Source organism: Psammomys obesus, unplaced genomic scaffold, assembly GCF_907164565.1.
Source record: "Psammomys obesus unplaced genomic scaffold, mPsaObe1.curated_primary_1811, whole genome shotgun sequence".
In the NCBI taxonomy this organism is placed as follows: domain Eukaryota; kingdom Metazoa; phylum Chordata; class Mammalia; order Rodentia; family Muridae; genus Psammomys; species Psammomys obesus.
Genome location: NW_026596051.1, coordinates 17077647 through 17099135, shown reverse-complemented (window position 1 = coordinate 17099135; position 21489 = coordinate 17077647). Strand labels below are relative to the sequence as shown.

The following is a 21489-nucleotide window of genomic DNA, read 5'->3' as shown; positions in this document are numbered from 1 at the left end:
GATTCCTTTTATTGTTTCGGGGAAACAGAGTAAACACCTCTGCTAGGACCCGTTTTGAGGCCCCCTGAGACCTGAGGGACACTGAGAGGGTAGAGCATGTAGGGATAGTGGCTAAGCTCCAGGTACGCCAGCCCACAGGACCTGAGTTGGGATCCAGCCTGCAAATTGTCATGGAGCTACTTAAATTGTAAGTCATGTTTTTGAGAAAAGAACTTAACGCTGTCTTCATGCTTCTCAGCATACCTGGCCAGTTTGCCTTTTTTCTGCATATGGCCAGAGACACCAGGTAATTACCTTTAGTTCCATTCTTAAACAGGTGCCATCAGACATGCATGCTGAGCATTTTCCATGCTCTGCCCTCAGTCAACATCACAGGAGCAAAGGTACCCCAATGCCCGCCCCTTGCTGTACCAGGAAAGCCATGTTCAGGGCAGATCCTAGGCCTTTAGCAGTGTGGCAGGGCTCTGCTGGCTGGAATAGGGCATTGATGCCACAACCTTGCTGTGAAGTCTATGGCCCCTGGAGGTCCGAGACTCTTGAGTACCAGAGCAGCAGGAGGAACCCAGACATCCATAGCATGCAGCAAAATGGCCAGAGCCCAGCCAAGAAGATGGCTCAGAGGAGGCGTCAAGTCCTCTCTCCCCAGAGCTGTTAAGGGAAGCAGATGAAGGCAGTGGTGGGCACTTCCTAAGTCTTCCCTCTCCTGTGTGTGTAGGTAATTGACTTAGTGGACAAAGAAGATATTCAGATCTCTACCACCCAGGTGGCTGAAATTGTGGCCACACTAGAGAAGGAGGAAAAGGTGGAAGAGAAGGAAAAGGCCAAGGAGAAGGCTGAGAAAGAGGCTGCAGAAGTGAAGAATTAGAGCTGCCTGCTTTCGGCGTCTGCCATCATCATGCTACACCAACCACAGTGGGGATGACACAAGAGTGGTTGCTTTGAGGTGATTCTTAGTGGCAAATCTAATATTTTGTCTGGAATAAATCAGAAACTTCCATAATCAAGTAATTTTAAATTTTCATCATTCCACGAAGATTCAGTCAGGCTGGAGCCCTAGAGCCCTCTGGGTCTTAGACTCATGCCATGGTGTGGTACTAAATGGCCCTAACCCTTGAGTTAAGGGTACAGCTACCAATAGGATCATAGCCCCACACTGACCCCTAGCTTCAGAGAGTGCTCTGGCCAGGCTCAGTAGGAAGACATTTCTTTACTGGCTCAGGCTCTGACCAAGTCTCCATCCCTTGAGAAGAAATCGAGGAGCACCTGGACTCCCAGCACCTGTGTGGAGCCAAGTGGATATGCCTGCATGTCCTCAGAGGCCTTGGGCTAGGAGTTAGACAAACACAAATGCCGGCCTTCTCCGTGCTGAAGACAGCAGTCAGTCTGAGGACTTGGGATTCCTAAATACCAGTGTACATAGATCTGTCTGCTCACACCTCCACAGTTGTCTTAACCACGCACAGGTCCCTGACAGCAGTGTCTGTCCTGTATGGATTCTGCCTGGTGACTGGAGCTTTCTCAATCTACCATTGATTTCCACCTAATCATTCTTTAACTGACTAGTACTGAATTTTCATACATGACCGTCCGCCTAATTCATGAGTAATTCCTAACATAGTGACACACACTGAAGAAGCCTTTGGAAATGAATCTTTTTTTCTATCAGGCAGTCTGTATTGCTGAACAGGTCTGGAAGATAGAACTGATGTCTGCAGCCTGAATATACCTGAAGCTTTGTGTGGCTTTCAACATAAAATATAAGTCCTATTACAGGACAGTGGCCAAGATGGGGCTTCACAAGGGAATCTCAGCATGCTGCAGGCTCAGGCTCCATGAGCAAAACCACTCATGGCTGTGCTCTTGCCCCTGGGGAGTGGTCCCACAGAGCTCAGCATGGTGTCCCTGCCTGTCAGCAGCTCATTGGCACCCCTCCGCGTGGAGCTCAGAGTCCAGTGGCCAGCAGCCTTTCTCTCTTGGAGATGGCTCCTTGGGCAGGCCAGGGCTGGGCATCCTGTGGTCTCACCACCACCGAGAAGCACATCCTAGAAGCACTGGACTGAGTTCAGTTTGGGCTACATAGCAAGACCCTGTTCAAAAAAACTCCTTCTTGACTCCAGACAGGATTTGGAAGATGTACAGAGAAGCAGCAACTAGAATGGAATTCTCACTTTCTTGAAACATCTTTCTTGACCGTTAAGGAAGGATATGAGGTTAGGCAGGAACAAGATGATTCTTACACATGAACCTGTGCAGAGAAACAGTGGAAGGAGCCTAGTGGATGCGCGGTCACATCTGTGAATCCTGGCAGTCTGCTTCTAGCTGTCAGTATATACTTCTGAGGACAAGATTGCAGTTGCCAAATGTGTCCCCACAGTGGAGGGTGTCTCCTCTGACCAGCATTCTGGAGCCTGTCCTGTGTTCACCTGTTGTCCTCATCCTTCACTGTATGACTCTTGACTGTTGCTGACTGAGATTTCCCTGATGACCCTCTACTCTGGACTCCGCCCTCACAGGTCACACCACCCTCCCACACAGGGCCTTAGCATACGTGTGTGCCAGAAGGTCTAGCCTGAGTGCCCATCTTGGTTTTTGGAGTTGTCCCTACATCTGTTTGTTCGCTGACCTTACTTAGTACAGCTGGGTCACGTTTAGAAATGGCAGCTCCACCGGCCAGTGACGACAGCACATACCTTTACTCCCAGCAGAGGCAGAGAGAGGCCATAGAGGCAGGTAGATCTCTTCAATTCCAGACCAGCATGGTATACAAAGTGAGTTCCAGGGCAGCGATGGCTGTCACAGGGAAAGCTTGTCTTAAACTACCACCACCCTCCAAAAGAAAAAGAAATGGCAGATCCGGAACTGAGAACTGTACTCAAGCTGAGCATTTGAGAACTGACTGCCTTTCACTGCTCTGCGTCTCAGCACTTGCCCAGAGTTGGTTTTCAGGAGCTGAAATGTCTGTTAAATGAAGCTAGAGTTTTAACGGGGGAGTCTGGCGTTCCTCTCTCCACTCCGAACCAGCTTCCCACACAGGATTTGGGAAGTTAGCACCTAAAGTCTAGGCTCCTTTCGGGACTATTAACATCTTAAGTGTGAAGGGCACTTTACAGTTCTGGAAAGCCATCCTCATCATGGTCTTGGGTTGTGCCTTCTGGGACCATGGTAGGGGAGCAAGCTCTGTACTCTCGTCTGTCTTCCATTGGTCCTAGAGCCTCCAGCTGGGTCATGTGTAAACATCTCCCATGTGTCAGAACCCCAAGTGATACTTCTGAACCCTAAGCAATCTGATCAGCAAAGAAATCAAGTGGGAATTCAGACTACCCTAACCTAACCTACACACTAAGGATTTTGCTGTGGGCACCAGGTGTGCTCAGATTTTAGACGGGCTTCACTCTCCCCTCAGTGAGTGCCAGCTCACATTTGGGGGCTTAAGCCTTGGCTCCAGGCTCAGGCCTTGCGGGACCTACCCAAGGAGGCCTGTGCACCCTCACCGTGTGACACAGCCCAGCTCTGTGAAGGCTGGTAAGCAAGGGCTTCTTCGACTCCAGGCTGACCAGGGCCCTGGGGGGCTAGCATGGTGGTTTCTCTCAACCCACTGTAAGGAGGCGACCGAATAAAGTGCCACTGATGACTTGTCTGCTGCGTAATGGTTTGTCCGGGTTGGTAGTCTTGACACACAACCAGGCAGCAGGGCCTGAGATGGTCCAAGACTAGTCCCCTCACAGTCCCACGTTGTGCCTGTCATGAGCCGCAATATAGGACCTTGGCAAAGGAGTGCCGGGGAGACAGGGCCTGTACCCACACCAAATCAACTCAGTCCAGGGCCAGGATCCATCTACAGGGACGTGGAGAGGGCCGTGGGCCTGGTGGAGGCAGCTTCCCAAGCCCCACCCTGGTGCTTGCTTTGGGGTGGCTTAGCTGGGAGGAGGGTCTGGGTGTTGGGATAAAGGTATGGAATTCATTCCCTGATCTGAGACTGCTGCCCGGAGCCCAGGACACCATCATGTTGAGATACAAGTCTCAGGGCAAGGGTAGGAACTGTTGGTGAGTAAGGATAGCCATTCAAGCGTACAGCATGCCCACTGAGCACAAAGCTAATATTCAGATGAGGTGGACTCAGTAAGTGCCAAGTCCAGTCCCCAAGTGACTCTTCAAAGAGCTCTAGTGCCAGGGAGTTGGGGTGTGACTGGCTGACCACCGGGAAAACAGGACACTTGACATACACAAGTCAGTTTCTAGCCATCTTGGGAAGGTAGTTTTGAATTTTGTTTTGCCTGAAAGTATGTGTGTGCACCATGTGGTACCCATGAGACCAGAAGAGGTCATCATGTCCCCTCAAACTGGAGTTAGAGTTGTGACCATCATGAGGTATTGGGTAAAAAAACCCAGGCCCTCTGCCGAAGCAGCAATGAGTAAGTAAACGACTGAGCCATCTCTCCAGCCCAGAGAGCGCTCTTGCTGCTGGTCCTCAGAACCCCAACCCAGGATGCTGGCCAGCCACAGGCTAATGATAATAAGCAAGAGCGTCCTGGGAGCCAGCCTGTCCGTGACGCTAGCCAGAGCAAGCCAGATAACAGTCCACCATCACCACCACCCACATCTGAAAGGGTAGAGATTCCTCTGAAGGAGACTAGACACAGCAGAAGGAACCAGACTTTAAGATTTGAGGACAAATCCAGTGTTAGGTGGCATGAAGCCACTGTGTTCTCACAGTGCCACCAAGGAAACCCTGGTGGTGCAACTCAAGGCCCAAACCTTTGGCTCTTCCAAGGTGGCGATGGGAATATCATGGGTAAGAGTGGGCTGACCTCTTCTTAGGACCACTCTGTCCCCAGAAAGCAACTGATCTACCAGAGAAAGGGCCTCCAAGCAGGTTGCCATATAAAACTTGGCTCAGCATGGCACTAGGGGGCGCTACAGGCTGGTACAAAGGCTCAGTGTGAAGCCTGTTTCACGGGTAAGGCTGTATTCTTACACACTTGCATGGGCGCACACAGGATGCCTGGTCACTATCAGGTGTCCACATGGCTCTGAGTCCCTGGCATGAAACAGTCTAATGTCCCTTAGTTAGCTATGGATAAACAACAGAGGCAGGTCTACAACTTCCTCTAAAACCCAGCACCTCCCTGAAGATTCTAGTTCCTATTTCAGTCTAGAATCTGAACTCCAGTCACCTTGGCTATAAAAAAAAAAAAAGAGCCCCTCACCTAGAAGGTGGGCCTGATCCTACCAAGAGGTGGAACCAGGGTACGTTCATTCAGCCCCCAGGTCTTCTCCTAAGGTTAGAAAGTATGACAGACAGAATGGATAGGAAGGAACACTTGAGTTCTCTCTACATTGTCCTGGAACTACGTAGAGCAGGCTTACCTTTAACTTTGAAACCACCTGTACCATGTCTGTAGTGTAGACTGCTTAAGCCAGGGGAGGTTTGGCTACCTGCCTTCTCCCCAGAAGTTACCCACACACAAGCACCTTCTGTCCTCATGAGATCCCTCGTGTCAAGACAGACATGGAACTAGAGACCCACAGCACTTTCTCTACAAACCATGGTCCCCTCCTGTGGACACAACTTTCTTGCATCCTGTCCTTGGCACCTCTAAAGTTCTGCCTGCCACTTTGGGCCACAGGAAGACACCCCATACTCAGCTGCCCTTACCCTAGGGCAAGCCAAGATTATTAGTCCCCTTGGAGCCTAAGACCAGCACCTTGCTCTAGGGACCAGAGGCTTCTGATTCCTCATGTGTTTATTAAGCCACTTCCTCTAGGGACAAACCTAAGAACCTGTCCCCACAGGCAGGTACAACTGCCCAAATCCCAGAACAGAAAGTGAGGCACTCATGAAAATCAGAAGGAGTTATCTTTATTTTTTGGAAAGTTGGCTGCATTAACAAAACCCCATCTGCCAGTGTGGGCTGACAAACCATGTGCTGGGCCCCAAGAAAAGTCACCCTGAGCCACTGTCCTGGCCCTGATGGCTAATAGGCTGATGGTTGATAGCCACCAAAGCCTACAGCCCAGTAACAGTACAAAAAGTAACAATATTGCATTCAGCACTCTTTCTCCCAAGCTTTGAAAAGTAGCAGTCTAGGCTCTAAAAGTCTAGAAGTTCTGCATAGGAAGTGTTAAGCCTAAAGCAAAACAACTTGTGAAGACTCAATAAATTATAGATAGATAAACCTGTAACACCTGTTAACATCTGAACCTCCACGCAGGGCCGCCACTGCCTGGGCGCAGGCTCCTGCCTGGAATACATAGCAATTAGAATAATCTGTATGAAAAACACCAGCTCACCTCGCAATTAAAAACAAAAATCTCCTCAAGACAAGTTCCTCTATAAACCTAGCCCCCACAAAAGAGGGCCAAAAGCAATGAAAACTGCTCGACAGGGCCACCTCTAACTATGAGGGCCACTCGAGCCTCGAAGGGCCACCTCCAGCCTTGCTGTGGGCCACATGCACATTCTCAGCAACCCTAAATTCAGCATAAACATCCTCAGCTGTTAATAAGTTACAACTTAAATCTCTGCAATACCCGGGGCTAAAGGCTGTGAACCTGGGGTGGGGGCAGGGCTGAGGGATGATAAATAGCTTTACAAATATACAGGTCCAGGTACAAACAAAACTGCAGTGCCAGAAAAGCCCCTAATGCTTCTCGGCTTGCTCTTGCCATTTTGCCGGTGAGCCCCATGGGGTACCTTGCTCCCCTGGGCCTCAGCTTTGCCTTCCTCCATATAGATATTCTTATATATACGTATGTAAATATATCATACACAACATCTATTTATAGAAATGTACATTTGCCTCTGGAATAAACCTTTCTGATAGAAGTTATGGCTCCCACCTTCAGGTACCCGTAATTTCAGTCTGAGGGGCAGGGTGGGAAGCAGAAGGCCTGGAGGTGGAGATCTGTGACCCGCCCCCAGGCACAAGGTGCCAGGTAGGAGAGAGGCCCGCCACATAGGGCAGAGCTTCCCTGCAGGCTCAGTTTGGGGCACCAGCAAGGCCCAGGCCCTCCCTGGCCATGGAGTCTAACCCTCTCTGCGATGGTTCCTGCAAGGTGGCAGTGGGGAGTGAGGGAGCCAGGACTCCAAGGTTTCACAGGGTAGGCCCTCTTACATTCTACGCTTGGTGCTCCTGGCCCTGACCAGTCCTGTCATCACTGTTTAGCGGTGCATGTTGTTCCCAAAGGGCCTCTGCCCTCAGGAGCCAAGGATACACACACACAAGTCCTGTCTATTTTGGGCCCATTGCGCTGGGCTGGCTGGGGTCCACTGTACACCAGCAGTAGCAGGGCGGGCTAGGGTCCGCGTAAACATTGCCTGGGGCTTGGTCTGTGGGTCTGTTGGTCCTTCACGTCCGAGGTCCCCCATTACTGGGTGGGCCTGAGGGTAGCAGATCATGGGTGAACACAGAATCATCCCCCGAGGAGCTGGAGCTAGGAGTATCCTGGCCGCCTGGCGAGTACTGCTCAAAAGGCACTGACAGGTCCAGGTACTCCTGTTGGTGAACAGAGCTGTCAGGACTGCTGTGCCTTAGCATGTATACCCTCTTCAATCCCACGGCCAACTGTATTCAGGCCATGCCCCTGAAGGCCAGTCCCACTACTGGAGCTCCAAGAGCACCACCCCAGGGAAGCAAAGCAGCCAGAGGGGCCAGGACTGAGTGGCACTTACGTCAGTCGACGTCACAGTGAGGATGCGGTCTAAGTCTTCTACCAACTGCTTGAAGGTGGGCCTCTGTGAAGGCACTGCATGCCAACATTCCCGCATGATCATGTACCTGTGGCAAGCATAGCTGTGGGTCCCTGGCCTGCTGCCCATCCCGACCTCACCCCGGGCCACCAGTCCCCTGCTCATCCCAAGGGCCCGGGTAGGAATCCTGCCACCCCCAGAAACTGCGTAGAGGAATGAGCACGAGACGCTTTGCTCACAGGTCGTGTGTGCAGTTGGCAGGCTTGTCCATGCGGTGGCCCTCTTTCAATAGCTTGAAAAGCTCTTCCACTGGGATGCCAGGGTACGGTGAGCCCCCCAGCGTGAAGATCTCCCAGAGAAGCACCCCAAAAGACCAGCTGCAAGGGAGTGAGGACAAAAGGCCTGTTACTCTTGGCCCATCGCTACAGCAGCCCAACCAACGGGCAAGGCACCAGAGTAAGGGAGAGGCCAGGACAGGGGTGTTGGCCCCATGAGAAGACCAAGACCCTGAAAACTCTGAGAGGGGCAATTTGCATCCTGTTTGTCCACAGAGCTCCACTGAGTATGGGGACACATACACATCACTCTGGTGGGTGTAGACTCGGTCAAACAGGGCCTCCGGTGCCATCCACTTCACAGGTAGCCGACCCTGGGCAGAGGAAGAGACATTGGCACTCAGGTGTCCCCTGATGGAGGCCCACACCCCAACCACACAGGACCAGGGCTCACATTCGTGGTCTTCTTGTAGTAGTCCAGGTTGTGCACATCGCGGGCCAGGCCGAAGTCTGCAATCTTCATCACATTGTCCTCTGTCACCAGCACATTTCGGGCAGCCAAGTCTCTGTGAATACACTGAGGAGACATGATTTAAAAAAAAAAAAAATTTAAAAAAAGAGAGCTAGCCCCTCCCCAGCCCAGGCAAGCTCTTCATCCACTCTTTCACCCAGAGAGGCCCCACCTGGCCTGGGCCTTGTTTCTCCTCACCTTCTGAGAAGCCAGGTACTCCATGCCTCGTGCCACCTGGTAGGCACAGGACACTAGGTCCTTGCAGGTTAGCTGCTCTTCTGGCAGCCTGCAGGCATCAAAGGAGTAGTCCATGCCTGGGGGCCGCCGTGCCCGCAGGAATTCTCGTAGGTTGCCCTTAGCTGCATACTCCACCAGCACATACAGGGGCCCTGGGAACACAGGTGCCTCAGACATGCTGTGCGCCTCGGGGGTCCTTCCGTGCCAGGCCGCCCACCCTCAGCACCTACCGCCCTGCGTGCAGGCCCCCAGCAGGTTGATGATGTTCTTGTGCTTGCCAATCATCTTCATCATCTCCATCTCAGACACCAGGTCCGACAGGTCCTTGTCAGTGGCATCATCTGTGCCGGGAACGGGGGAGGGAGGCGTCAACTGATGGCCCCACGGCCCTCAAATGCCCCTTCTACTTCTCTTCCTCCTTACCTTTCAGCATCTTCACAGCCACGGTGACAGGCTTGGCAGTGCGGTCCTTGTCAATGCCAATAGCTTCTGCCATGACAACCTGGCCAAAGCAGCCTTCTCCAAGAGGCTTACCAAGAGTCAGCCTGGCCACAGAAGCACAGCCAATGAGTGTGTGCCCAGAACCGCCAAACCTCGTGGTCATGTACCGACACATCCCACAAGCTCTAAGGGGCATTTGCTCACAAAGACAAAGAGTAACCCCCCCACACACATCTTTCCCGGCACTCCGCCTCAGGTGTACCTCCAACAGGCCCCTGCCTATTCCCTACCAGGCATACACTAAACCTCACAGTATATACTGTCCCTCACCACCACTGACCGGGTCCTGGAGAGCTCCCACTTGGGGTCGGCAGGCAGCTCAAGTTCAGAAACGTTGGCCAGAACAGGACCTTCTCCTGAGGACAGCCGGGCGATCCGCACGAGGGGTGTGTTGGAGTTCATAGAGGAGTTGGACTCCAAGGACACCTGCTTGGGTCATCAGAGACAGGTTGGTACCACACAACGTAGGCTGGGCATTGGAAAAGGGGTGAGGTGATGTGGCCCCCCAAAAAATGGCAGGTCAAGTCGATGTGAGACAAGGCGTGGGGCCAAAAAAGGGCTGGCTAGCTGCTCTCACTTCTGTACAGCAGTGACTACTAAAAATCACTGTGCGCCTCAGACTAACTCGGGCTCCTTTTGGAGATCAGAGGTAGGGAGGGATCAGCCCACCCAAACTGCGAAGAAATACATTCTGGGCAGGCCCTGGGCCCTGCTGGGTCTCTAGGAGAGCCAAAGCAGGACAGGGAGCTCAAAACCTGGTATCTACTTTCTGTTACCTGTCGCTTGAGCGGGAAGCGAGAGACCTTGTGCACGGTGGGCGAGCCCAGGCCCTTCTTTGGGGGACTACGCAGGCAGCAGAGCGCCACCGCTGCCGCCACCAGGATGAAGAGGAAGAAGCCCACCACGTAGCTGAGGATGCCTGCATACACGCTGCCAGCCTCGCCAACCTCCATCAGCTCCTCCTCAGCTGCAAAGACACAAATTTGGGGGCCTCATCCAGCCTTTTTGAACTTCCCACCAGGTGGAACCACGGGTATCAGTAGGAGAGGAAAGGGAACTGGATACTTGGAAGATGGGGGGGCCTATAGCCCCCACTCAGCTTGGTAGTATAGTCAAAAAAACATGTCAGCAAGGGCCACACCCAGGAGAGAAGCCCAGCAGAACCAGAAGCATCCACACCGCCACCCAGGCGCCCAGGAGATGCCAGAGCCTCAGAGCAGGACTGTGGGGGCCCAGCTGGAGAATGAAGGACCAAGATGGGGTAGGGTTAATGTTCCCATACCAAGCACAAGGCCTGGCTAAGTTTCACAGAGCAGGGAACAGTTAAGTCCTGAGGGAACCCTTTGCAGTCCCTGGCAGCCTTGGCATGTCCTGAGCCAGCACCCCAAGAGGACAGGTGCACCGTGAGCAGCAGCAGAAGCCAGTACCTGGCAGCACCACCAGCCACGCAGAGTGATGGGAAAACCCGATAGAATTGCCCGCCAGGCAGGTGTACTCCCCCGCATCCTCAAAGGTGACATTGTGCAAGGACAGAACCTCTAGTTCCTTGTCGGTGGTGTTAGCGCCTGCCGTCTACAAAGAAAGAAGAGAGTGCGATAGGCCAGCGCCAGCACCTCCCTTCGGGCACCACAGCAGTCCACGGGGAGATGATCCAGCCAGGCTGCAAGGAAAACGCCGCCGCCGCCGCCACAACCTCAGCCACCACCATGGCCCCACCACAGACACGGGGGCCCAGGGCCTTCTGCCTCCTGCACCGAGGCACCGAGCCCGAAGCCAGTCCCTCCACCGGCGGCGAGTCCTCTGTCCCAGTGTGAGCAGCAGGCAGGTGGGCAGCATGGTGCCACACGACGGCAGCATGCAGTTAGTGCAGAAACGGCAGTGGTGCAGATGGAAAGACAGGCAGGCAGAGGTGCGGATGGGAAGCCAGAGGCATCAGTCAGCCAGAGACAGGTATGAGTTGATGCTCGTAAGCAGCACAGGACTCCAGCCCTGGCAAGCTCTAAGGGTCTTCTAAGAAGTACACAAGTGGGGGATGAAAAAGGACAGCACAGGCCCGGGGGGCTTTGAAGCGGGTGGTCAGCTGGGGGCTATCAGTATTGCTGGGGCATCACAAGTTCAGTGCGAGCCACAGGCAGGATCAAGCAGGATGGGGTCGTGCAGGGCATGCAGGCAGGTGCATGGCTGGGGCGTTGGAGCTGGAGCTCAGCGTGCCAGGCAGGTGTGGGACAGAGTCGTTACCTGCTTGGGGCCCGTGAACACGCAGCCAAAAGGCCTTCTCAGCCACGCCTATGAAATTGGTGGCTCGACAGAGGTACTCGCCCCCGTCCCGCTCCGACACATTGGCCAGGCGGAGGCGTGCGTCTGCCTCCACATTCTCACTGATCCAGGACTGCGGGGACAAGAGACTGGGCTCAGGCACACCCCGAGCCAGCTCAGAAGGGTATGTGGATGAGGCAGGGCAAGGGAGATCCCCAAGGATGGGCTGGGGGCTGGGCAGCAACACCTGGAAGGCTGCCTGGAGGGGAGGCACTTCATGGCAGTGGCAGACGTGGTTTCAGAAAAAGAGATCTTCTCCATGTCCACCACCACACACACACTCACTCACACACAGAGAGAGAGTGAGAACGAGAACCCACAGCCTTTAAACCCCTAGCCGGGGAGTCATACTAGGGCAACTAGCTTATTCCCATGAATGGCCACACCCACGGTCAGAGGCACACTGGACAGGACCCCAGTGATCTCTCTCAACAGCCAAGATTCCTGTTCCAGCCAGTTCCTGGTCCCCTCTACCACCAGACCTCCTTGTCTCTGAAGAGCTGTTTCTCTCTGGCCTTCCAGTGTCGAAAAATCCCAACTCCCGTGGCCCCCACCCAAGGCCACGGAACAAAGCTACAGGCACAGGAAGGCAGCACAGGGCCAGTGCAGCACTGCAAGCAGAGAACATCAGCCAATCCAGGCCAGCTGGGGACTATCTAGCCAGTCCCCTGGGGCCCAGAGATTACTAACTCGGCAGTCATTCTCCTGCCCTGGGCCACCATAACTGTCACCCAAGAGAAGATTGGCCCTGGTTGCAGACAGGTGCCCATGGCAGGGCACAAGTCACACAGAGCCTGCTTGGAGCACTGGGACTCTGCTGTCCCTTCTCCGAAACTGCAACACCTGGGCCTAAAATCCAACATCTCCCTCAGCCAAGAGGGACTTACGAACGAGAGCCAAGGCAGCCCCCGATGACCCACCTGCCCACCCGCCAGAAGGCAGCGGAGCCCACCTTGAGGACAGTGACGTAGGGCGTGCCGTCAGGGCCCACCTTGCTGCCATTCACCTCCACGTGCTTCAGCCACTGGATGTGCGGCTGCGCATCGCTATACACCTTGCAGTGGAACTCCACGTCGCTGCCCAGAACGGCTGTCTGGTTGGCCGGCAGCCCAGCCTGCAGGATGGGCCGGTGTGGGGAGCGCTCTGCAAGAGGGAGCCAGGTCAGGAGCAGTGGGCCGAGGGACCCAGGGACACCCTGCCTTAGCCACCCGGCCTGGCCCTCACCCAGCACGTCCAGGGTGTATGTCTGCCGGATGCTGCCAAACTTGTTCTCTACCACGCACGTATAGTTGCCACGATCAGAGGGCACCACACTCTCCATGACCAGGCTCCACTGCTGATGCCGAAGCTGCGGGTAAAGTTTAGTCTGTGAGTGAATGCAGGCTACACCCCGTGTCAAGGCCATATCCCCTCCAGGCCCCTTTCCCAGACCCACCTTGATGCCCCCTATGCGATGTTCCCCTCGGAATTCTTTGCCATTCTTCAGCCAGGAGATGGAGGGGGTAGGATTGCCAGCAGCTGGGCAGCGGAAGCGTACAGTGTTCGCAGCTGGCACAGCCAGCAGTTTTTTATCCATTCGCTCCGGTCGGGTCCAGTAAGGGGCCCCTGGTGGCAGAATTGCCCATGACAGCTGTAATCAATGCACTCTTCCAAAACTCCCCTGCCTGCCCACCCTCTAGCCTGTTTCCCCTTCTGTATTGAGAGTCACTTGCTCTGCCTCAACAGGCTCCTTGAAGCCTTGGACACTAAGTGTTTACAGCTGCCCTACGCTCAGATTCGAACATATCTTCTCCTTGACCTTTGGTGCAGGCCCACAGGTGCAGGTCCCCAGAAGGGAGAACCCAAAGGATGCAGATCCTGGGAGGCAGCTAGGCCAGGTCATCCCACCAAGCTAGCCTCTGCAGTGCCCAGGGCCTGGCAGGCTCCCTTAGGTCATGCTTCCCCCCTCCACTGAGCTCCCTCCTTCCTCTGGGCTAGGTGGAGGATGCCAGCCTGCTGGGACTCATGAAGCAGCTGAGGGACACAGAAGGGATTCAGGATAAAATAGAGAGGCAGTCACAGGCAGGAAGCAGAGGCAGGTGGATCTCTGAGTTTGAGTTCAGCCTGGTCCCTGTCCAGAGTGAGTTCCAGGACAGCCAGAGCTACAAAAAGAAACCAGGCCTCGAAAATAAATAAACAAACAAACAAACAAACAGGGAGGCAGCAACCTCACTGTTCTCATCATAGGACCGTGTGTACCTGTGGGAGGAGGAGCCAGCGCTCAGGGTAGGAGAGAACAGTGTGCAGACGCCAGGGGCCCCTCCAAGCTGAGCTGCCCTCCCAGGCTCCCAGTAGCCTTGGCAGAGACTGCCACACTAGGAGACAATGGTAACTTAATATTGCCCACTGCCAGGCAAGGTCCAGAAGGCGACCCTTTAGTCACCTCATAGCCTAAGGCCATGTGGGGCAAAGCCCATATAGGGCACAAACACCAAACAGAGCCTGGAAAGGTCAGGAAGACAGAAGCAAGCAAACTCAGAGCAGGGGCCCTGGCAATGTGGCTAGGGCAGGAGCCATAGGGCGAGTGGGTTAGGAATTTTGCTCTTAACAACTTGGTAGCCAAAGGGAAAAGGGAAACAAGAAGTCAAGACACTCATCAGGACAGTAGCCTTTGTTGGCTTCAGTCCCAAATTCCAAACCTGCTTCCATGTAGATTCCACACTCTCAATCTCACAGAAGTCCCTACGCCCACACTTCTTGACCCCACACACCCAAAAGACTCATTCCTGTTTTCCCATAAATTTTGTCTGAGTCCTCTCAACACCTTGTCTACTCTGTCCCAGAATTCTGCAGATGGTCCAAGTACTCAGTCCACACAGCCTAGTCTCAAATTATAGCCACCATGATGGCCCTCACCTGCATACACACACACACACACACACACACACACACACACACACACGACCCATCTGAGACACCCCTCAGCAAGGCCCAGCCAGTCTCCCCTTCTCCTGGCCTCCTGAACCAACAGCCACTGGTGCCCCTAATCCCTGGGTCTACTTGCTCCCCAGCAGCAACCTGAGTTCCATGCCTGGCTATACTCACACCCGTGACGCTCCTTCCCACCAGAGTCCCTACCAAATTCCCTGCAGACCAGCCCCACCCCCTCACCGCTCCTGGAGCACTGTACTCCGGTCTATCCACCTGTGGTAGTGTCTCCATCAAGTCTACAGAAAGGAGGCAGCCCGGCCCTCAGCAGCCCAGTGTGCCCAGGCTCTCCTCTCACCTGTGTCCTCAGCCACGTCCTCCCCATCTTCATCATCTCCTGAGGACGGAGCATCTGCAACAGTTCCAAGTGGGCAGTGGTTCTGTGATACCCCATATCCAGAGACTTGCTTCTTTCCCTATTTGGGGTCCCCACTGCTCTCCACCTTCAGGGCTCACTATTCCCTGCCTTTGGGGTTCTGGCTTCACAAGGCCATTCATTCAGAGAGCATGTACTCGGGGATGCCTCCTCCTATCTCCAGCTAGCAACACTTGGGCCAGGGACGCTGCAGCCACGCTGGCCCCTGGGATTGCCCTGACCTTCCTCACCACGAAGCCGCCCACCACACTTGGCAAGCCGACCCACCAGGTACTTACCTGTCACACGCACACTGAAGTGGCACAGCACACGCTGAGTGAGCCGCTGCTGGTAGCTATAGAGCCCTGCATCCTCGTGGGAGGCGTTCAGCACCTGCAGCCTCTGCGGCCCCACCACGATGCGGCGGGAGGCCACCAGCACGGCGCCATCCTTAGCCCAGACAGTGGGGCCTGTGGGGGTACCTCCAGGTGGATAGCAGCTCAGCTCCACGGTGTCCCCACTGCCAAAGGCCACCTGCTCCTGCTGGCTAGGTTCAGGCCCTGGAACCTCTGTGGACAAAATGGAAAGAAAGCTATTTAACAGGTTCTCTAAAGGAGCATACTGGAGGCCCAGCAATTTACTTTACAAACAGACTAGCAAAGGCTGTGGTGGTCAAGTGAGGGGTGTGCTCCTAGGGTCTGGGGTCCTGCCAGACGATATTCAAACCAGGGGTGAGAAACTGTTTTAGTTAAGAGCCCAGGTGCGTATCTCAGCTCTGTCAATGGTCGGTGTAAGGCTTCTGCTCTGCCCTGTAGCAGGAAGCTGTAAGATGTTAGGGAAGAGACACAGCAGCCCTCCCACTAACTGGAAGATCTTAACAGGCCAAGAAGGTTGGGGGATAGCTCTGTGGTATAGCACCTGCCCAGAATGCCTGAAATTCATTCCCAGCACCAGGAAAAAAGACACCAATTCTTCTTCCTCTGATCCTGCTACCATTTGGAAATGTAAAATCAATCCTTAGCTCACAGAGAGGCACAAAAGCAGGTTGGGGACAGGCTGTCCTTCGCTGGCCTTTGGCTCAAAGCGCAGAGAAGGAATAGGGAGCCCTTTCAGGGCCCTCTTAGCACCCCACCCTCATCTTGGCTTCTGAAGCAGTTTGAGTGGAGAGCCAAGGAACAGAACACACTTTAACAAGAAAGAGAAAGCTGGGTATGATGGCTCATACACTCAAAAGACTGAGGCAGGAGGATTGCCTCATGCTCAAAGCCAGCCTGGCTTCAGTGAGAGACTGTCTCAAAAAACAAAATCAAGGTAAATGAAAAGAGCGAAAACCACAGAAGGTCATGCAAAAACATAGGTGGGCATCCCTGCTTGCGTAAACCACAAGGGCTCCTTTTCCCAGGGGCTGTGCACCTCCACTAGCAGCCTAAATATACCAGGATCCTCAGTCTAGGGACAATCCGTGCCTTGCAGCTTATATGCCCATTCCAAATAGCAGCCAGTTAGCTAAATAGGGCGGACATACATCAAGGACACCAGTCTGGTCACTTGTGTCTCGTCAGTGGTCTAAGAGACTCCCATGAGTTAACAGGGTGGCTGAGGACATGGAACTCCACCCCTTCACTAATGAGAACCAGGTTTGGGGGGTGCTGTCAAGAGTGGTGGCCGTTGTGAGCCAAGGGGAGCAAGCCACCCACTCTGAGGACTAAGAGACTGGAGTAGCATAGCTTCTCCACTGGACAGCACAGGTAATACACCTCTCCTCTGCCCAGGTGCTGCCCAGCTCAGGAGGGGGCCCAAAGACCTCACCCTCAGGGACACCCCACCAGTTGGGCTGTCTCCTCCAGGCCTCCCTGCCAGGGCCTGACAATGCCCATCACAGAGCAGCTGGGCTTGGGGCCCAGGACAGGGGTGGGTGGTCCTGCTGAGCAGACCTCCTTCCTCAGATCCAGCTGGACTGGCTATAATGTCACTTGTCATTCCACCGTCGCACGGCCTAGATTCGAGGCCCAGCTGTCCACTCTGGCCACACCAGTCCTTAGTCAGGCCGAATTCCGTCCATCCCAGAGTCGGCCCACAGGCTCAAAGCCCATCACAATTCCGACAGCCAGAGGGACCCATTATGTCCCCAGAGCATCCACAAAACTCATGTCCTTCGGAGCCCCACAACTTTCAGCGGTCCTGAGTACAGGGTCCTACAGTCAGGAGCCTTCTATCCCGACTTCCAGCTCTCCAGTCATGCCACCATGTCCTATGGGGACCACCCATTGCTGGAAGCTGTTTGAACTCTCCCCCCACAGAAGAGCAAGAACAGGCTGGTCAAAAGCCTTAGCCCAGGCCTTGGCCAAAGGCCAACAGCCAGTTGGTTCCGGTTTGGTCTGGCCAAGACAACAGGTCAAGCCATTCACGTAAGTATTTGCTTTAACCTAATCCAAAAATGAACTGGAAAAGGACATAGCAGACCTCAAGCCAGAACCTTGGAGAGGCAGATGGCTGTAGGTATGGGGTGGTGAGGGGAAATGGCTCAGTCAGCTCAGAGCTAACCTTTGCCCTGTCCACCCATCTTGTCCACCAGAAGCTCGAAGAAGCCAGACACTTGGACTTTGGGGTCTCAGGCAACAACATGCCCACCAATAGCAACAGCCCCAGGTTCACAGGGCTTAGAGGAACTTGTGTCATGAGTCAGGCAGGTACAAGGGAAGGGCAGTGTAGGATGGTACTTCAAACAACCCAGAATATGGTCACGGAATATGGGACACCATATTCTGAGGCAGCAGTAGCCTATTCAGCACTGACCAACCGAGCTCCCACGTCACCAGCCGCCAGCTAACACACCAGTGCACGCCAACTCCCTAGGCCCCAGCAAACAAAAGAGTCAAAAGCAACACACAGGCATGGATATTGTGCCCATTAATGGGGCAATGTCCCCACCGCATGAACCCCACTGCACCTGTCCCCACTGCCACATGATACTGACATGGACCAGGGTACCACTCTCTCACTGGTGCAGACTATGAGACACTGTGTCCCAAGTCAGACTGTGCCGAGCCTAGGGTCTCCCAGATTGCCTCAGTTTTCCCCACTATGGCACAATGTGCAAACCTCAACCTGCAGATCTAAGGTCCAGAAAGGTGTGGTTAAGTGTCTGAGGCCTGTAAAAAGAAGTGTGGGCATGAGGGAGGGGGACCTCCGCCTGGGCCTCTTGAATCAAACAATGTCATCAGACCATATCTGACCAGCTACTGGGGGGGCTGTATCCCCCCGCCTGAGGGACCTGATACCCAGTCCTGGTCACTACTGTTGAGACACAACTGCACACCAGACCTGTTTCTGAGCTTGATCACCCTAAGGGACTCCAGGGACTTTGACTTCGAAGCAAGACCAGAATGTGGATCTGAGCAACGTCTGCTCTGGTAGTGGACTCGGCCGGGAGTGTAGCCCAAAAAAAAGGAGGGTGCCCGAAAGGGCCCCACAACCAAGGGTCTCTTGTCTTCCTCTTCCCCACTCCCCACCATCCCAACAGGAGACATTCCACTTTCGGCAGTTTCACACCAAAGTCAATAAAGAAAGTAAGTTAGGAAGAAAGAGAAGAATCCAGAGGCTGGGCGGGCTAATGAGGGTTTACCGGGGATTATCTGGTTTAATCCCCGAAACAACTCTGCCATTACCAGTCCTCTTTGGCAGGACAGGTGAGGAAACTTAGGCTCCGGGAGGACACCCAAGTCTAGGCAGGCCGAAATCCCAGGTGACTTCGCTCATAGCTCAGTCATTACTCAACCTGGCAGGCCACCTCTCCCCGAAGACCTCATCTTCCCTCTAACCCACCCCCGGGGAACTCATTTCTCTTCTAGGTACCACTGCACAAAAAGAGGGACTCCAGGACCCAGCAGGTCCCAGTTTCGGGCCCAAGTGAACCCTGAGGCCTGGAGGCAAGGGGCTTCTAGACTCGGCATAGGATCTGAAGCTTCAGGGTCTAAGACAGGCCCAGGTTAATGAACCACCTGGAGGGCCTGCAGGGCTCAAAGTCCAACCTGGGGGGTGGAGGTGGGGAGGAACCACACAGGCAACGCCCAAAATGGTGGACGGCCAGGCTCCTGCCTCCCTTTTACTACAGGACGGAGTGGGAGTCAGCCTCTGGCTCCCCTGTGGGTTACCCCAGGGGTTACCCCACCCATGAGCGCACTACCAGAGCTGGGCCACCAAAGGTGGCCAGGTTAGGCTGGGGCCCGGCCCCGCCCTACAGCCCTTGACCCCAGACAGCTCCAGCTTGGTAATTTATGTTCCCGGGGAAAGCGCCAGCCCGGACCTCTGTAAACTTCACTAAGTCTTTGTATTTTTACTACCCGGCCCGTCTCGTTAAGGAACCGGATTAAGTTTATTGGCCTATCAATTCCCTGTCTCACCAGTTCCAACGCAGAAGCGAGGGGCGGGCGCACATCCCACCGAGCCCCGGCCGCCCACCCCAGCTTCGGGTTCCCGCAGCAGGGGCGCGCCTGGAGGCACGGAGAGGGCGTGCACCCCACCCCACCGCCCTCGCTCGAGCTCACTGACACCCGACTCAAGTAATATCTTCATCTGAATGCACATGCTAATGCGGTCCCATTCGGCGTCCGGGGAGCCGGGCTATCCTAACAGGCGCTAAAAGCGCGCGCTGACCTCCCGACCGCCTCTGTCACGCCGCTGAAAGACACGCACATTCAAGCTCCCGGCCCACTTTCATTCATAAAACATTGTTTCGGGAGGCTGCAGCCGCTGAAGGAGAAAAGGGCGCGGGGGCGCCGGGAGGGGCACGCCGCCATCTGCCTCCTCCCGCTGCGCCCGCCGCGCTCGCACCTCCCCGAGAGGCCGCGCCGCCATCAATGCGCGGTCTGTGGCCGCCGGGGTACAAAGAGGAGGCTGTTCGGGCCTCAGCTCGGGTGGGGCGACAGCTTACCGGGCGAGAGCCTCCCCGCGCGCGGCCTCCGGCCAGACCGCTGCCCTGCTTTGCCACGCTGCCACCGGGCACGGCCGGGGGCCGCGCGCCGTCCTACCTCCCGGCGGCCGCGGGACGCGCTGCGGCCCCGTCGGGCGACACTCGGCGTCCCAGCGGACTTCGGCGGCCAGCCAGGACCCCGGGGCGACCGCCGCTCGCCTCCCAGAGCGCGGCCTGCGGGGCGGTCCGCGCGCGTCGCTGGGAACCGACCCCTCGGGCCGCCTGCGGGGTGAGAGGGGAGCGGCGGCCCGGACGCTGTCACCTTGTCACGTGGAAGACCGAGAGCCGAGCTCTGCCCGGGACGCTCCGACCCAGCCCCGACGTCCAGCCCCCCTCGGCCGCGACAGCGCAAGAACTGAGCCGGGGTTTCACCCCCGCAGACCCGAGAGACGACTACGGGAATCGTGGGAAGTCCCCCCGGCGCCTCGCACTTGGGCGCTGGTTCTGCGACTCCGGACACCCCCCACACCGCCGCGGACGATGACAGCCGTCTGCGGGGCGGAGGACACCGCAGGGCGCCCTGACCCCGGTGCTGCTCCTCAACCTGACAGCCCCTCCTCGCCCAAAGCGATACCTTGGCTCGGCCCTTACCTGCTGCTCTCCGCACAACTCGCTGTCCCGGGCCGGGAGGCTCGGAGGTAGCTCCGGCCACGGCCGCCACGCAGAACGCTAACACGCAGGCCAGGACTACCATGGCTCCGGAGCGGGGGCCGCGGCGTCCTCAGGCGGCGCGCGCCGGCATGCTGCACCCCCCACGCCCGGCTCCGGCGCCGGCGGGAGGGCGCCGCTCCGGAGTCTACGGGAGGAGACCAGCGAGTTACCCGAGTTACCCGGGAGGGCAACGGGGACCCCGGCCGCCCCGCCCGCCGCCTCCTAGCTCTCCCGGGCTGCCTGGCGCCGGGCGCCTCCTCCCAGCCGCGGTCCCTCCCTCCTCCTCTCCTCCCGGGCTGCCGCAGAGCCCTCCCAGGACGGCGGCAACGGCCACAAACTTTCCAGAGCGGGAAGCCCGCGCCTAGCCGGGCGTCGCGGCACTCTCGGGCCGCTCCGGTTCCAGCCCGCCGCGCGCCGTGCCTGCCTTAGCGCCCGCCCGGCCCCTCCGAGGACCAGCCGGCTCCTTCCCACCCACCTGGCGGCCGCTAGAGCCCAGCTCAGCACGCTCAGGTCCGGCTTCGGCTCCCGGCTCGCCCTCCCAGGGTCAGCTCTGTCCCAGCGGCCGGCCGCCCACCGGTGAGTCCCTGCGCCGGAGCGGACCGCACGGCGCCAGCCGCTCCCGCCACCCTCGCTGCCACAGTGCACTGAACTGGGGCTGCCCGGCGCGCAGCAGCCGGTGGGGGTGGGGGGGGGGGGACGGCCTGCTCCCGCCACGCCCCGGACACTCCCCTTCCCCGGCGGCCAAGGGGCGGGGGACCCGAGGGGGCGTGGTCAGGCGGGGGCGCCGGGCGGTCCCGGAGGGCGTGGGAGCCCAGCTGGGGCGGGGCGGGCGAGGCCGGGGTCGCACACTCGACCCCTCCAAGCAACGCAAAGCGGAGCTCAGGACTGTCTTTGCTAGCACGCTCCTACGTGCGATAAGGCTGTGCCCAGCGGCTTAGGGGGTGACCTCAGTGGGGGTCCAGGTGTTAGGGTGGCTTCACAGCGAACCAGACCCTGAGCAAAGAGCGGTAGTTC

The 21489-nt window shown here is 56.3% G+C and overlaps 2 protein-coding genes across 5 annotated transcripts in view; one reads left to right on the top strand and one right to left on the bottom strand.

Annotated features, from left to right (window-relative positions):
• Letm1 (leucine zipper and EF-hand containing transmembrane protein 1) overlaps positions 1-3631 on the top strand; it is a 39965-nt gene extending 36334 nt beyond the window's left edge. Inside the window, exon 14 of the mRNA XM_055623899.1 lies at positions 716-3631. Coding sequence (XP_055479874.1) covers positions 716-865 — 150 coding nt within the window. The 3' untranslated portion in view covers positions 866-3631. The remainder of the gene's footprint in view (positions 1-715) is intronic.
• A 2207-nt stretch (positions 3632-5838) lies between these two features.
• Positions 5839-21092, bottom strand: Fgfr3 (fibroblast growth factor receptor 3). Of its 4 annotated transcripts, none has more exons than XM_055623831.1 (18): positions 20951-21092; positions 20416-20620; positions 15152-15421; positions 14796-14849; positions 12966-13135; positions 12755-12878; positions 12483-12673; positions 11453-11603; positions 9991-10181; positions 9495-9643; positions 9137-9258; positions 8944-9054; positions 8675-8865; positions 8420-8542; positions 8269-8339; positions 7930-8067; positions 7673-7778; positions 5839-7496 (listed from the first exon to the last, which is right to left on the bottom strand). In XM_055623831.1, exons 2-18 carry the CDS (start codon positions 20516-20518, stop codon positions 7350-7352), a joined length of 2412 nt encoding a protein of 803 aa, XP_055479806.1. In that variant the 5' UTR covers positions 20519-20620; positions 20951-21092; the 3' UTR covers positions 5839-7349. The 4 variants fall into 4 exon arrangements, with proteins under 4 accessions (XP_055479806.1, XP_055479807.1, XP_055479808.1 ...); XM_055623832.1 differs by having other exon boundaries at positions 9495-9640; XM_055623833.1 differs by lacking the exon at positions 11453-11603 and adding an exon at positions 10642-10786.
• Between the last annotated feature and the right edge of the window lie 397 nt (positions 21093-21489).